Source organism: Armigeres subalbatus, chromosome 1 (assembly GCF_024139115.2).
Source record: "Armigeres subalbatus isolate Guangzhou_Male chromosome 1, GZ_Asu_2, whole genome shotgun sequence".
Taxonomy (NCBI): domain Eukaryota; kingdom Metazoa; phylum Arthropoda; class Insecta; order Diptera; family Culicidae; genus Armigeres; species Armigeres subalbatus.
Window position 1 is genome coordinate 289,210,265 of NC_085139.1, and position 16,950 is coordinate 289,227,214.

A 16,950-nucleotide genomic window follows, 5' to 3' on the forward strand; every position below is an offset into this window, starting at 1 on the left:
GTCAGCGTCCCGGAAAGGAACAAGCCGTAAAACGCGAAAATTTAGATCACCTTCAATCACCTGCCGTCGTCGTCGTCGTCGCCGTTCATTTGGATGGAGGAAAGCGCATCTACGCCTTTATTTGAAGAACGCTGGCAGATAAGGAAGCCCGCGGAGATAGACGGCAACGGACTGATTCATCATCTGTCAACTAACAGGCGCTGATGGGCACACGTCAATCACGCAACGACCGATGGAGTCAACATTCAATCTGTCACCGTTGGAAACCCCGCTTTTTCTTGCGAAACTGGACGATAACGCAAATGCGAGGTCAAAGTCTATCCGAAGAAGCCTTGAGGGGAGGCTTCTTGATTGATCGGTTCGAAAGGGGGAGACCAACATCCGGCGCAGTTCAAGGAACAGAAAAAGAACGTCGTCGTAAAATTCAAATTATCACCAACGCTTCACGCATGCTTATCAAGATCGTAAGACGTTTTCTTATTCACACACAAGAATAAGAGTCTTCTCGGAAGAGAGATCCAAAACGTCGTCGCAGCAGCACCGCACATCACGCGCATGTGTAATTTATGGCCCCGGTCCCCCACATCATCATCATCAACATCACCATCACCCATCTCGCGCGTCATGTAGAAGGCGTTAATTTTAATCGGCTGCATCGCAGCTTGAATTCCTAATCAGCTTCTCCTCAAGGCGCGACACCGGAAGCTGCGAGCCGTCCTGGCGCGGTGCGCGTTTGCGGTTCGGGCGTTTTTGCTTAATGCTCGCTCGTTCAGTTCTGTTGAAGGCGAAATTGCATAATCGCGTCATCGGATCGCAGTAGTCCGAGGCCTATGAGAAGCAGTGAGGGGCGCGTTGTTTATTAGTTTATTAGTGTTGACAGGTCGACAGTCTAATTAAATGATTATCGTTCAAATGGAATCAAAGCAATCCATAATATTATTTTGAACATGTTTTATTCGTTGTCTTTTATTTTTCTTGTCCTAGTAAAACAAACGCCAGTGATATAAAAAGTCAGTGCATTTTTATCCCAACTAACTAATGACTAACGTTTGATTGGAAGTGTATGAATCACAAGGACCGCTTCGAAGGTACGTGATTTTACGTTTAACTCATTTATATATTAAATCATAAAATAGCTGCACGGGTTTAGATCCCTTGATTCGAAATCCGTCCACGGAAAGTTATTATATCTATTTTTACTTAACTGTTCATGGTTATCAATTCGTTAAAGTACAATACTTCGGAAACAGAAACGGGATAAGGACAAAGAATGTAAGTTCCATGTTCGAACTGTGCTTACCAAGAGATAATTGAGCATTTTGATGCGGTTAGTTGTACGGATTTCGGTGTCCCACTTAAGGTGTTGATGCAAAAAAAAGTCGGTATTGCCGTCATCCAGAATTAAATATCATCTGGAGCTGCTTGACTGTGATTCAAACTGAAGGTTGGTTCAGGATTCGGAATTGGTGGAGTAGGAGCTGATATGTAATACAAAACTTCCCATCAGTATTTCTGAAGCTTATTCATGGAACAGGATGTGACTACTGCTTGACATCGCTGTAACTTGGGGCGTAACTGATTTGCAATACCATCCAGAAGACAGAGGAATATTGTAGTTCAGGATTCCAACGGCTTCAATAACCGCTCCAAGCTGTTATTTCCAGTTTGCTGCATTGTTGTTACCCTCTACTTTACCCTGTAGACAAGTGCTGAACCAGCTGTTAAAATGGATACGAAAGACTGTTTGTTGATGAAGGTTTTGCAGATCGAATCAAGTCGAGAGTAGTCTTCATCTGGCGACCAAACATCACATCTGGGGAAGGAAAGCTATTTGTCCGCATAGCACTTATAGCCAAAAGTTATGAAGTCGAATTCAATTTTGTTGAATTGAACGTTTGGTCGAAACTGGTTCACCTAATAAGATGTTTGGCTGAAGAAGTTTTTTGGCCAAAAGGGACATACGACCAAACAGGCCATTTCACCAAAAAAGTCGTTTGGCCAGAACTGCCGTTCAGTCGAAATGATTGTTTGAAAGTAGAGACAATTTATCCGAAAATGCCATTTGGTCGAACAATAGAGAATGTGAAAAGTGAGATGAGAAATGAGGAGTGGGAAGGGAAGTTTCATTTTTCATTTCCCTCTTTTAAAAGAAAGAATTAAGAAGTAAGAAATGAAAAGAGGGATGTCTCACTTCTCTTTTCTTAATTCTCACTTCTCGATTATCACTATTGTTCGGCCAAATAGCATTTCAGCCAAACGACTTTTTCGGCCAAATGACTTTTTAGATCAATGCTATTTCGGCTTTACTCCGTTTGCGACTTTACGCAGTGATCGTTTGAAGGTCACTCCTGTCAGAATCCAAGTTTCAAAGTGCTCGCGTTTTCGGGGGCACACCACTCGATACGGAAGCAACGCACAACTGTCATTTTTATTTTTTCACGCATGCTGCGACGCAGCAAAGCTGAATCAACAAAAATGACAGTTGTTCGCCGCCTCCGTATCGAGTGGTGTGCCCCCGAAAACGCGAGCACTTTGAAACTTGGATTCTGTCAGGAGTGACTTGAAGGTCCTGAAATGTGATTCTGTCCGAATCCCGAATGGGATTCTGTCCGAATCCCGAATGGGATTCTGTCCGAATCCCGAATGGGATTCTGTCCGAATCCCGAATGGGATTCTGTCCGAATCCCGAATGGGATTCTGTCCGAATCCCGAATGGGATTCTGTCCGAATCCCGAATGGGATTCTGTCCGAATCCCGAATGGGATTCTGTTCGAATCCCGAATGGGATTCTGTTCGAATCCCGAATGGGATTCTGTTCGAATCCCGAATGGGATTCTGTTCGAATCCCGAATGGGACTCTGTTCGAATACCGAATGGGATTCTGTCCGAATCCCGACTGGGATTCAGTTCGAATCCCAACTGGGGTTCAGTTCGAATCTCGTCTGGAATTAAGTTCGAATCCCGACTGGGATTCTTTTCGAATCCCGGCTGGGATTCTAATCGAATCCAGACTGGGATTTTTTTCGAATCCCGACTGCGATTCTGTTCGAATCCCGACTGGGATTCAGTTCGAATCCGACTGGGATTCTGTTCAAATCCTGACTGGGATTCTGTTCAAATCCTGACTGGGATTCTGTTCGAATCCTGACTAGGATTCTGTTCGAATCCCGACTGGGATTCTGTTCGAATCCCGACTGGGATTCTGTTCGAATCCCGACTGGGATTCTGTTCGAATCCCGACTGGGATTCTGTTCGAATCCTGACTGGGATTCTGTTCGAATCCCGACTGGGATTCTGTTCGAATCCCGACTGGGATTCTGTTCGAATCCCGACTGGGATTCTGTTCGAATCCCGACTGGGATTCTGTTCGAATCCCGACTGGGATTCTGTTCGAATCCCGACTGGGATTCTGTTCGAATCCCGACTGGGATTCTGTTCGAATCCCGACTGGGATTCTGTTCGAATCCCGACTGGGATTCTGTTCGAATCCCGATTGGGATTCTGTTCGAATCCTGATTGGGATTCTGTTCGAATCCCGACTGGGATTCTGTTCGAATCCCGACTGGGATTCTGTTCGAATCCCGACTGGGATTCTACTCGAATTGTGACTGTGATTCTACTCGAATTGTGACTGGGATTCTACTCGAATCCCGACTGGGATTCTACTCGAATCCGACTGGGATTCTACTCGAATCCGACTGGGATTCTACTCGAATCCGACTGGGATTCTACTCGAATCCCGACTGGGATTCTACTCGAATCCGACTGGGATTCTACTCGAATCCGACTGGGATTCTACTCGAATCCCGACTGGGATTCTACTCGAATCCTGACTGGGATTCTGTCCGAATCCCGAAGGGGATTCTGTTAGAGTCCCTACTGGGATTCCGTTCGAATCCCGACTGGGATTCTGTTCAAATCCTGACTGGGATTCTGTTCAAATCCTGACTGGGATTCTGTTCGAATCCTGACTAGGATTCCGTTCGAATCCCTACTGGGATTCCGTTCGAATCCCGACTGGGATTGATTTTGAATCCCGACTGGGATTCTGTTCGATCCCGACTGGGATTCTGTTCGAATCCTGACTGGGATTCTGCTCGAATCCTGACTGGAATTCTGCTTGAATGCCGACTAGGATTCTGTTCGAATGCCGACTAGGATTCTGTTCGAATCCCGACTGGGATTCTGTTCAAACCCCGACCGGGATTCTGTTCGAATCCCGACTGGGATTCTCTTAGAATCCCAACTAGGATTCTCTTCGAATCCCGACTGGGATTCTGTTCAAATCCCGAATGGAATTCTGTTCGAATCCCGACTGGGATTGATTTTGAATCCCGACTGGGATTCTGTTCGATCCCGACTGGGATTCTGTTCGAATCCTGACTGGGATTCTGCTCGAATCCTGACTGGAATTCTGCTTGAATGCCGACTAGGATTCTGTTCGAATGCCGACTAGGATTCAGTACGAATCCCGACTGGAATTCAGTTCGAATGACTGGGATTCAGTTTGAATCCCGAATGGAATTCTGTCCGAATCCCGAATGGGATTCTGTCCAAATCGAATAGGATTCTGTCCGATCCCGAATGGGATTCTGTCTGAATCCCGAATGGGATTCTGTTCGAATCCCGAATGGGATTCTGTTCGAATCCCGACTGGGATTCTGTCGAAATCCAGAATGGGTTTCTGTCCGAATCCCGAATGGGATTCTGTCCGAATCCCGAATGGGATTCTGTCCGAATTCCGAATGGGATTCTGTCCGAATCCCTAATGGGATTCTGTGATTCTGTCCGAATCCCAAAGTGTGATTCTGTCCGAATCCCAAAGTGGGATTCTGTCCAAATCCCAAAGTGGGATTCTGTCCGAATCCCAAAGTGGGATTCTATCCGAATCCCAAAGTGGGATTCTATCCGAATCCCAAAGTGGGATTCTATCCGAATCCCAAAGTGGGATTCTATCCGAATCCCAAAGTGGGATTCTATCCGAATCCCAAAGTGGGATTCTATCCGAATCCCAAAGTGGGATTCTATCCGATTCCCAAAGTGGGATTCTATCCGAATCCCAAAGTGGGATTCTGTCCGAATCCCAAAGTGGGATTCTGTCCGAATCCCAAAGTGGGATTCTGTCCGAATCCCAAAGTGGGATTCTGTCCGAATCCCAAAGTGGGATTCTGTCCGAATCCCAAAGTGGGATTCTGTCCGAATCCCAAAGTGGGATTCTGTCCGAATCCCAAAGAGGGATTCTGTCCGAATCTCAAAGAGGGATTCTGTACGAATCCCAAAGTGGAATTCTGTCCGAATACCAAAGTGGAATTCTGTCCGAATGCCAAAGTGCGATTCTGTGCGAATCCCAAAGTGGGATTCTGTCCGAATCCCAAAGTGGGGTTCTGTCCGAATCCCAAAATGGGATTCTATCCGAATCTCAAAGTGGGATTCTATCCCAATCCTAAAGTGGGATTCTATCCGAATCCCAAAGTGGGATTCTATCCGATTCCCAAAGTGGGATTCTGTCCGAATCCCAAAGTGAAATTTTGTCCGAATCCCAAAGTGGGATTCTGTCCGAATTCCAAAAATGTGATTCTGGCCGAATCCCAAAGTGAGATTCTGTCTGAAATCCGAAAGGGGATTCTGTCCGAATCCCAAGGTGGGATTCTGTCCAAATCCCAAGTGGGAGTCTGTCCGAATCCCAAAGTGAAATTTTGTCCGAATCCCAAAGTGGGATTCTGTCCGTATCCCGAAATGGGATTCCGAATTCCTAATTAGATTCTGTGTGAAATCCAAAACAATTTCTGATGGGATGCATTGTAACCGAAATGAAAAAAATCGAATATCATTTTCTGGGAGCCGGTTTGACATCCTTTTTTCACTTCTTCACTTCAACTCATGGAAAGATAAAGATGTGGAAAAGAAAATCCTCGGAAAGCTGTTTGAAGGGACCAGGACAGTAACCCAGAACATATTTTTTGATACGGCATAATTTGCTCATGGAAAGTCGATTTCGAATCATAAAACATCGACTCGTGTAATGTAATGACTGTAATCTACAAAAAAAAGGCTAAGTTTGACGCAGCCTGTCAGAGTAATTATTTGATTGCATTCTTGCTTGTAGAATTTCTGTAATGCAAATCTCAGAATAAATTTGAAGTATCTCAGAAAAAGAAATCCATTTATGGCACAGGTTTCGTATGAATATCGACATTGATGGAAATGTGCTTCTGTACTCATTCTTAGCCTTTGTTCAGCATAATAGCTTCAAAAGACAACCAGCAACGTAATTCCAAAGCATTCAACACATGAGAAGCTTGATGTGAAATGAAAAAGATCAATACTTCACACTGATTAAAGTTAGCTTCTGTGACAGCCTTGTCCTAGCTTATTGTTCTTTTATCGAGCAGGAAAAGATGTTGACGATGGCAATCAGCACAGATATCTCAGAACATGGAGTTCAATGATGGGAAAGAAGAAATCTTACGGTTGATGAGAATTTGCTCTTGCCACGTCACATTTTGAACATTCTTTATCTTTCAGAAAATTTTATTTTTTTTTGTTCAAGAAAGCACTGTGCAACATAACTTGGAAGCAGTCTTGAAATTAAGCCAATTCTAATTAAAAATTGATGTGAATTGTGATTTTCTCAACTAATGAAGTGCTTGAAAGGAAATTGGTTGAATAAAAATATCAAAAACGTTTTCTTCTGTCCACCAGACTGAGATTTTCACGGAGGTATCTTTAAAGCATATTCAAAAACAGATTATTCAGAATATAAATGATGAACCTTTAGCAACGATATTGTTAGTTTGGTTTCTTCCAAAAACATCGATTGATCGTCTCCACACTAATTCTATTTTGATCCTGTCTTGTTTTTGGCCAAGAAAAGGGAAAAAAAACCCTGGTTCTCCCAACACACAATTCGGCACCAACATTTCAAAAGGGCGAAACTGCTTTTGTAAACAAGAGCTTCTCACGTCTCTGGTGGGCTTATTTGTGCTCGCCCACGCAATCCAGCACCATTAAATGAAAGAAGAGGATCCGATGCTTCCATCAGTGGTGTTGGATTGCGTGGGTGGGCTCAAATTAACCCACCAGCGACGTGAGAAGCTTTTGTTTACAAAAGCAGTTACGCCCTTTTGAAATGTTGGTGCCGAATTCACAAACCTTTAGCACTCATTCCCAAAAACGTTTCACAAACTTTAACAGTTACAGATATCCACATTATCAAAAAAGATCGATTCAAATCAAATCTTCCAGCACGCCGTACCGCTACAAACAAACGAACACGCCAGGCAAACGACGCTGCGCGACACAACTTAACTTCGATCACGGCATGCGCGCTACGGTGGGAAAACCCTTTGTTCATCGCCACCAAAGAAGCGGCGGCAGGCGGCAGCCAGCAGCACTCGAAATCACCGCCACGAAAGTGAAGTTCAAGGTTGAAAACGCCCCAAACTGCGGACGGCGACGGGGACAATGGCCGCGCGATCGAACGTCTTCTTCGGACGAGATATTCATTCTGCCCGTTTGGCGGAGCAACGCTGAGGCTGCGAGTCATTGTTCGAATTCAAACTCAGGGGGCGAAGAGGGCGGCAGTCTCAGACTCACTTCACTGTTGGGGCGGTCGAACCCTCCTCGGTATAGATTTGCTGAGCTATCTTCCAGCACCGCCGTATAGAGAGGAAAGCACCGAAACGGGAGAAACAACATAAATGGAAAATGATTGAAGTGGCATAGAAAATTAATAGCAGTCACGCAATCCGAATTTTCGTTCTATCGTCGCGGTAGAAGTCCACGTGAGGTGGACGGTTGCCGGTGGAAGACGGCAAGCAAATTAAACTAATCAGAAAACTCTGCTCGCGGGGCAGGAGATGATATCTGTTGTTTGATTTTTCCTTAATTTCACGTTTTCCAACTAAGGTGCTCGGCTTACCTCGAAGAAGAGCTGGATCGGAGTCGGCTTTGTTTGTCTGCTGTTGCTATGGCAGTGCCACCCTTTGGGCGACCCGCAGATGTACTGCGCCTACTAGATCTTCTCGACATTGCTGGCGGTGGTGGACGGGCAGATCCAGATAACGCGCAGAATGTCATCCAATAAAAAATAAAACAGAACACGGCCCCACACTGCCACCTTGTTTTTCACCCCACTGGCACTGTGGCACTTCACTTGCTGGCTATTCCTTGCTTCTTACACAACACACTCGAGATATATGTTTCCAACGGACGAATGAACGAACTAACGCACGACCGAGCTAACCGACGAGAAACACGTTTGATCCTGGCAGAGAGATCTCTGCGACTGACCTCATCTCTCGCTTCGAACTCGATGCGAACCCTCGCTGCCGCTGTGCTGGATGCCGTGAAAGAGAGGAACCAACCATCAGCCTTCCTTCCTCTCGAGGTGCCTCCTCGTCGCTGTATGGGTGAGGCTCCAATCGCACACAGCCGCAAACCGTCGTCGGATCAGCAAGGCAGCACTACACCGAAAGGAAGCAGAGAACTGGGAAAAAGATACACCTGCTGCCGTCACCTCGGTCGCTGCCACCGCGCGCACCGTCAACCACCTACCTAGAACCGTTTCCTGAACCGAACCGAGCTGAGACTACGGAGACTATAACAACTGGTGCTGCTGCTGGCTGGCTTCAGGTTCAGCTTGTTTCCATTCAGAAAGGGGAGAGGTAACGCGCGCTCAACGGCTACATAGCGCTGAAACACCTTTCCGCTGGTGCTGCCTGTGCTCCCAGCTGGTCCCCTTTCCTGCACATGACCTCGGATGTATCTCCCTTCGTCCCACCGCACTCGCACTCGCCCCCGCCCCTTATCCCACATCATTCTAAACTCACAGGAAGAAGACAGCGGAAAGAGAAAACGACGTCCCCTCTGCTGCTGCTGATGATGATGATGGTGACTCGCCATCAGTCGCCCAAGTGCGAGGGAGTTCTCCCTCTCGGTTGCGGGAGCCTGCTGCCTGGCTATAGGACCAGGGAGCCACGCACACAGCACTGTTCTGCACCGTGCGCGCCAGACAGTCGCTTGCGATCAGGAACCCTTCGCCGACGAGAGCATATAGCAGAGGGGCCCTCGATGTCAGAGGCGTAATAAATCTCTCCCCCCGCAAACACACACACCGGTACCGATCGGTGGTCATGACTCGTCGAATTCCGTACAGTGAGCTGTGTGTATTTTTTTTTTTCGCCAGAGCAAGGACACCGGGAAGGAAAAGCGGAAAGCATTTCGTGGAAATCTATTGATCCGTTGTCATGGCGATCGCCCGGGTCACCACACATAAAATCGCCGGAGCTGAGTAGGCGGCTGTGGCTGCTGCTGCTGCTGCCTTTGCGACCGGGCCCAACTGCCTGCGGCTCGGACAGGTAGATTTTCCTTTGCTCTGCACAACAAAAGGGGGAAAATTGGCCAACTGGGAAAAGCGAGTCCTGCGAATGGTCTACAGGCAGTCATCCGTGAAGAGGATGTGAACTCGCTGGGACCTGGATGGTGGTGGGGGCGGGTGGTGACACGCAGAGAAAACGAGGAAGTTGGGTAACAGCCAGCAAACTTCCACCGCCGTAGCAGTAATCGGATTAGATGCACGAGAGGGGCGAGTGCCGGGGTGGATCACGTGAAGCGGAGGGCATAATAATAGACGCTGATGGGTTTTGTTTGTGTACTTTTTTTTTAGGAGCGGGACAGCGGTGGAAATCATTTCTGCGCGTTTTTCTAGATCACAGCCAGTGTGTGATTCCAATTTACTTTCGGAAGTTCCATCTGAAGTTAATTTGTGTTTTAGCAGAATCGCGTCTTGAGAAAACCTGAGTAAGATCGCTAAAGAATGGGCGCTTGATGTGAATTCTCTTAATGAGTTTGGCATTGCTTTATACGAAGCGATGTTGTGTTCAATTCTAATACATTCGGGTTTGGATTGAAATTGAATTTGATTTGGAATTTTATTTGAATTGCTTTCAATATCAATACGGTTTGGATTTTGATTCAATTTAGTTTGGATGTTGACTGGATATCGATTGGGTTTGGGGATAAATTGAAATTCTTTTTGTATGGAACTTGCTTTGTGTTAATTTTAATTGGATTTTGATTGAATTTGGACTCGATCTGGTTTGAATTTGGGTGGGATTTGGACTCGATTTTAAGTGGCTTTGGATTTGGATTGAATTCGGATGGCATTTGCATTCGATTTAGATTGAATAAAATCGGATTTGAATTCGATTTGGATTTGAGTTGACTTGGATTTGAATTGTATTTGAATTGGATTGGGTTTGGATTTGATTTAGAATGGATTTGGATTGGATTTTGATTTGGTTCGGATTGGATTTGAATTGGATTTGGATTGGAATCGGATTGGATTTGGATTGGATTGGATTTGGGTTTGATTTAAATTGGATTTGGATTGGATTGGATAAGATTTGGATTGGATTTGAATTGGATTTGGATTGAATTTGGATTGGATTTGGATTGGATTTGAATTGGATTCGAATTGGATTCGGATTGGATTTGGATTGGATTTGGATTGGATTTGGATTTGGATTGGATTGGATTTGGATTGGATTTGGATTGGATTTGGATTGGATTTGGATTGGATTTGGATTTGGATTGGATAAGATTTGGATTGGATTTTTCATAAAATTGGAATGGATTTGGATTGAATTGAATTTGGAATGGATTTGGACTGGATTTGGATATGGATTGGATTTGGATTTGATTTGGATTTGGATTGTATTTGGATTTGGATTGGATTTGGATTTGATTCGTATTGGATTTGGATTAGATTTGGATTAGATTTGAATTGGATTTGGATTGAATTTGGATTGGTTTTGGATATGGATTGGATTTGAATTGGATTCGGATTGGATTTGGATTTGGATTAGGTTTGGAGCGGATTTGGATTGGGAATGGAGCGGATTTGGTTTGAATTTGGATTGGATTTGGATTAGGTTTGAAGCGGATTTGGATTGGATTTTATTTGGATTGATTTTCAGTCCAAATCTAATCCAAATCTAATCAAATGCAATCAACCAACCCAAATCTAATCTAAATCAAATCCAAATCCAATCCAAATGATATCAGATTCCAATCAAATCTAATTCAATCCAAATCTAAATCAATCCAAATCAATCTAAATTCAATCAAATCCATCTAATCAAATCCAAATTCAATTCAAATCCAATTTAAATCTAATCCAAATCCAATTCAAATTCATCCAAATCAAATCAAATTCAATCCGAATTCATCCGAATCCAAATCCAATTGGATTTAGATTGGATTTAGATTTGATTTGGATTGGATTTGGATTAGATTTGGATTGGAATCTGATATCATTTGGATTGGATTTGGATTTGGATTGGATTCGATTTAGACTTGATTTGGATTTGGATTGGATTTGGATTGGATTTGGATTGGATTTGGATTGGATTTGGATTGGATTTGGATTGGATTTGGATTGGATTTGGATTGGATTTGGATTGGATTTGGATTAGATTTGGATTGGATTTGGATTTGGATTGGATTTGGATAGCATTTTGATAGGATTCAGATTGGATTTGGATTAAATTTAAATTGGATTTGGATTGGATTTCGATTTGGACTTGATTTGGATTGGATTTGGATTTGGATTTGATTTGGATTGGATTCTGATTGCATTTGGATTGGATTTGGATTAGATTTAGATTAGATTTGGATTGGATTCGGATTGGATTTGGATTGGATTTGGATTAGGTTTGGACTGGATTTAGATTGGAAAAGGAGCGAATTTGGTTTGAATTTGGATTTGGATTAGATTTGAAGCGGATTTGGATTGGATTTGATTTGGATTAGAATTGGAAAGGGTTTGGATTGCATTTTAATTGGATTTGGATTTGGATTTGATTTGGATTTGGATTTGGATTTGGATTGGATTCGGATCGGATTTGGATTTGATTTGGATTAGATTTGGACTGGATTTGGATTGGAAAAGGAGCGGATTTGGTTTGAATTTGGATTGGATTTGGATTAGGTTTGAAGCGGATTGAATTTGGATTTGAATTTGGATTGGATTTGGATTTGTTTTGGATTGGATTTTGATTGGATTTTGATTGGATTTGAATTGGATTTGGATTGGATTTGGATTTGATTTGGATTTTATTTGGGTTGGATTTGAATTGGTATTGGATTGTATTTGGATTAGATTTGGATTAGATTTAAATTGGATTTGGATTGGATTTGGATTTGGATTGGGTTTAGAGTTGATTTGGATTGGATTTGGATTTGATTTGGATTAGATTTGGTTTGGATTTGGATTGGATTCTGATAGCATTTGGATTGGATTTGGATTTGAATTGGATTTGGATTGGATTTAAATTGGATTTGGATTGGATTTGGATTGGATTTGGATTGGATTTGGATTGGATTTGGATTGGATTCGGATTGGATTCGGATTGGATTTGGATTGGATTTGGATTGGATTTGGATTGGATTTGGATTGGATTTGGATTGGAAAAGGAGCGGATTTGGTTTGAATTTGGATTTGGATTAGATTTGGAGCGGATTTGGATTGGATTGGATTTGGATTGGAATTGGAAAGGATTTGGATTGCATTTGGATTGGATTTTTATGAAATTGGATTGGATTTGAATTGGATTAGGATTGGATTTGGAATGGATTTGGATTGGTTTGAATTTGAAATAAATTTGGGTTTGATTTTAATTGGATTCGAACTGAATTTTGATTGGGATTTGGATTGGATTCGATTTTGATTTGTATTGGATGTGGACAGGAATTGGATTGGATTTGGATTAAAATTGGATTGGATTCTGATTGCATTTGGATTTGATTTGAATCGGATTTGGATTGGTTTGGATGGAATTTGGATTGGATTCTGATTGGATTTGGATTGGAAAATAGTGGATTTGGTTTAAATTTGGATTGGATTTGGATTAGGTTTGGAGCGGATTTTGTTTGAGTCCAAATCAAATTCAAAACCAATCCAAATCCAATTCAAATCCAATCCATGTCCAATCCAAATCCAATTCGAATCAAATCCATATTCAATCAATGAGCAATCCTAGTCCAATTCAAATTCAATCCAAATGCAATCCAAATCCAATCCAAATCCAACCCAAATTCAATCCAAATCCAAGCCCAATTCAATCCAAGTTAAAATACAGTCGGGATAAAATACAAACTCTTTTCAAACCTTGTTGATTTGTTGCAAATAGAATTGAAAATGAAATGGACTTTCATTTGTTGCTTGAATTAATAATTTTTGGTTTTGGACTTGGTTAGGATTTGCCTTAGATTGAATTCGATTTGAATTGGGTTATATTTCTATTTTATTTTGTTCCAAATAGGGTATGGAATTGGATTTGATTTGGTATTCTATTTAATTAGTTGGTTTGATTCATTTGCTCTACAGCGGTTCTGAACCGAAATGTCTTTAGATGGCTTCGCATCCCCAAAACCGTCGCTTGCATCCAAATATCAAAACAGAAGACGCAGCTCTCAAACCTCACGAGAGACGAGTCTCGCTTTCCCGGGGTTATCGATTTTTTCCAACATGATTCACCACAAACAGACTGTACTGTGCTGCTGCTGATGCTCGTCGTTGGAGCACAACTTTTCCGAGCCAGCCAGCCAGCCAGCCAGGTTGCGAATGGGAAAATACGTTCTCGGAATGTTTTCTTCATCCCCCATGCCACAGTGTTGTTTTCCTGTGCCCCCATACGACGACGTGGGTTCCTCTTTTCGTTTTTTTTTTCTCTCGAGGATTTTCCCGCATCGCAGCAAGCCTATGCTGGTATGGCTTCTTCGACTCCTACGCCCTCGCTGATAAACGTGGGTGGAAATTCCTGAACCCAAGGGAGGCTTTCGCTTCGCATACTTATTTATTTATTTGCCGTCAATCAAATGTAGACCAATTATACTTTGTACAATAAATACTTATTATCTAGTCTATGTGTACTTCAGTCATTACCTAACTTGTCTAGAGAAAAACACTTCTTTTAGATTAGTTTTACTCATCGTTACATCAATTGTTTCACAATGTGCATTATAACATGTCATCATTCTATTTATTGGGCCATTTCTGCCATAGTTTGTTCTTTGATTATTGATATAAAATAGACTTCTATTTCTAAGTGGACGGATAGGGGCGTAAAAATTAATATTTGCCAAAATTTCACTACTATCCACTCTTTGTGCGATAATATCGTTCATGAAAGCTATCATTGAGAATTCCCTGCGTTTTTGAGTTCTTCTAGGTTAATTAATAAACACCGTGATTCATAAGGAGGCAATGGTAGAGACGTCCACCCTAGTTTTCGGAGCGCAAAAAGTAAAAATTGTTTCTGAACTGATTCTATGCGGTTTACATGTGTTTCATGATACGGAGCCCAAACTACACTGCAGTATTCTAAATGAGGCCTAACATGTGCAACGTACAAAGTTTTGATTGTGTAAGGATCATTGAAATTATAACTGAATCTTTTGATAAAACTAAGCATGTTGCTTGCTTTATAGATAATATTATTATAGTGATCTACATCTAGGTCCGGAGAACACGTGACAGGCGGAAAGAAATACCGCCCTCTCGATTTCACTGTGTGGGGACCGCACAATGAGCCCGCGGTGTGACGCAGGGTGAGGTTGATTTATTTTCCGAAAAAAAAATATTTTCCTTAAATGAGAACTGCCGTTCTGGTGGCGCGGAGGACAACCAAAGTCAAGCAGCGAATCGGGGGATGCGAAAATTTCCACCGAGTTGCTGCTGCTGTGTAGGTTTTTCCAAGAAGAGAAAAAAAAACCCCAACGAAAGCATAAATTGCGGGCAGTTTGAACGACGGGCGGAGGAAAATGCTGCGCCGTGGTTGACAGTTGCGAAGGATGGGAGGGCCGCGGAACGGGAATAAGCTATGAGGTTGCGCTTTTTCTCCGGAAAGCAATCTGCCCGGTCCGTCGAGAAGTGTACCAGGCTGGAGTAGGTGCAGGTGGAGGAACGAGATGAAAAATTCAGGTCGTAAAAGTTGAGCACAGCTTTCCGCATAGCACATGTGAAGGGTGCGCTCTGTGAGCTGGCGTGCTGGTCCTTGGTTGGTCGTTCGGTCGGTCGGTCGCTGTGTCGAGCTCGAGTCGGTTGGCGACATGACACATGTGAAATCTGTATGTGAGGCAAGCGCCACAACGACGACGAAGAAGACGGCATACAGCAGCAAAAGTGTGTATGCGGATTGGATGGATGGAGCACGACGACGACGACGGCGGACGGTAATCGGTACAGCGCGCAGGGTTGGGTTGCGTGTGTTGGTAGGGCTGCTGCCGTTTGGTGCCCATCAGTTGAGGAGGAGTAAATACGAGAAAAACATGTTTCAGAAGGCGATGCGGAGGGAGAACAAAAACTGAATCGTAGTAGTCGTCGCCGTCGTTGAAGTCGTTGCCTCGCTACGGCATGTAGAACCGCGCGCTGGCACTGACTGTGCTGTGAGCCAGAGTTTTCGAATTGGGTGAACGAGCGAATAGCATGGCAGGCGGAGGTAGGTGTGAGCGCGCGGTGGCAGGGGCAGTAAGAGGATTAGGGAGCGAGATTCTAACCAGCAGCAGCAGCACCAGCAGCGAGAGTGCTTCTTATTTATGACTACATGGACGGGAGAAGGCACACTGACTGGCGACTGGCACTGTGCTTTGTATGTATTCCACTCTACAGCAACGTACAAAGCAGATACAGCCAATCAAGGCCAATGATGATGACGGCCAGAGCTGCTGCGGGCGGTGTCGTAAGCGAGAATGAGAGGACGAAAACAAAATGGAGATTCCTTCTGTGCCGTATCGGGTTCCTCCGGTGCGAGATAAATGACTTTCCCTATGTACACATTCCTTCTTGTGGCTGTGTATTCCCCAGTCCGGAATTAGGTTGGATTATACGAGCCAAAAAGGGCAAGTCAAGAAGGAACATTTCCAAAGGACGAAGAATGATGACAGCTTACCGTCCGTTCTACGAATGGGGGGAAAACGATCCATTTTTCACTCCCGGAAAACAGGCCGCAAGAAATTTGGCTCGAGTGACAGCCCCACGGAGGGAGTAGAGTCTGCGGCAGGGACAGCGGGGAGAACTCGCAGCAGTTGAAGGATTTCTCCCCCGTTCATTTCCGGCAGCGGTCCCAGAAGTTATCTAAGCATCGCAATCGATGCCGTCCGCCACACCGCCGCCAGCACAAAGAACGTTCTTCGTTTCTTTATTTTTGAGCTTCGAAGCGTCTTTCTATGTAAATTTTTGCCCTCGCAACGCAAGCCGTCCACCCGGTGCGCGTCATCGTCGTAGCAATCAGCGAAATTGAAATGGCCAAAATAATGGAGACGAAAGAGAAGAGGCTAAACAACCCAGTCATCGCGCCACAGGGGGGAAGCATCGGCTCCCTGATCAGATAGCCGATTAGAGCAACTTTTGTCTGCGGCGCGGTCCGTGGAGGGCCCGCAGGCGGGGAAAACCTTCAGATAATGGAAAATGATAATATTGATCAAATTTTTCCCTGCTACCGTAAGCTCCAGCTACTGTCTGAAGCTACTGCGGAATGAAAAGAAACGACGGTCGTTCTACAAATAGACTAATCCACGGAGACGGACGCCTGGCTCTGGCCGCACAGCGCAAGCCATAAAAACCCCGTTAGGCGTCACTAATTAGCATTCGGGGTGAGTGAGATGTCTTCCAATTTTCCATCAGTGATCTCCGTCCGTCCGTACATTCAGGTAGACGGTAGACGAAACCCGCCCACCATCGAGAACAACAAATCATGGGAAAATATTGATTTTGACTTATTGTGGCGTTTGCGATCGGATGATGAGAAGCGGAGGCGGAGGTGGACACGGTGCTGTTTGCTGAAAACGCGCGCACATGGGACCGAAAGGGTCCAGCTGCAAAACAAACGCCATAAAGTCGTAAAAATTAATACGTTTATGGGCGGGCGGCGACTCGGAAGATTGGAC

The 16,950-nt window shown here is 44.1% G+C and overlaps 1 protein-coding gene across 5 annotated transcripts in view; it reads right to left on the minus strand.

Annotated features, from left to right (window-relative positions):
- LOC134207699 (ras-responsive element-binding protein 1) overlaps positions 1-16,950 on the minus strand; it is an 83,177-nt gene that overhangs the window by 8,273 nt on the left and 57,954 nt on the right. The window contains exon 1 of one of the 5 annotated variants that reach the window (XM_062683508.1): positions 7,922-8,483. The exons of 2 other annotated variants lie outside the window; for them this stretch is intronic. In XM_062683508.1, the coding sequence (XP_062539492.1) occupies positions 7,922-8,079 (158 nt within the window). In that variant the 5' untranslated portion in view covers positions 8,080-8,483. Of the gene's footprint in view, positions 1-7,921; positions 8,487-16,950 lie in introns of those variants that run through there. 2 more of the 5 variants (XM_062683507.1, XM_062683511.1) reach the window with 2 other exon arrangements.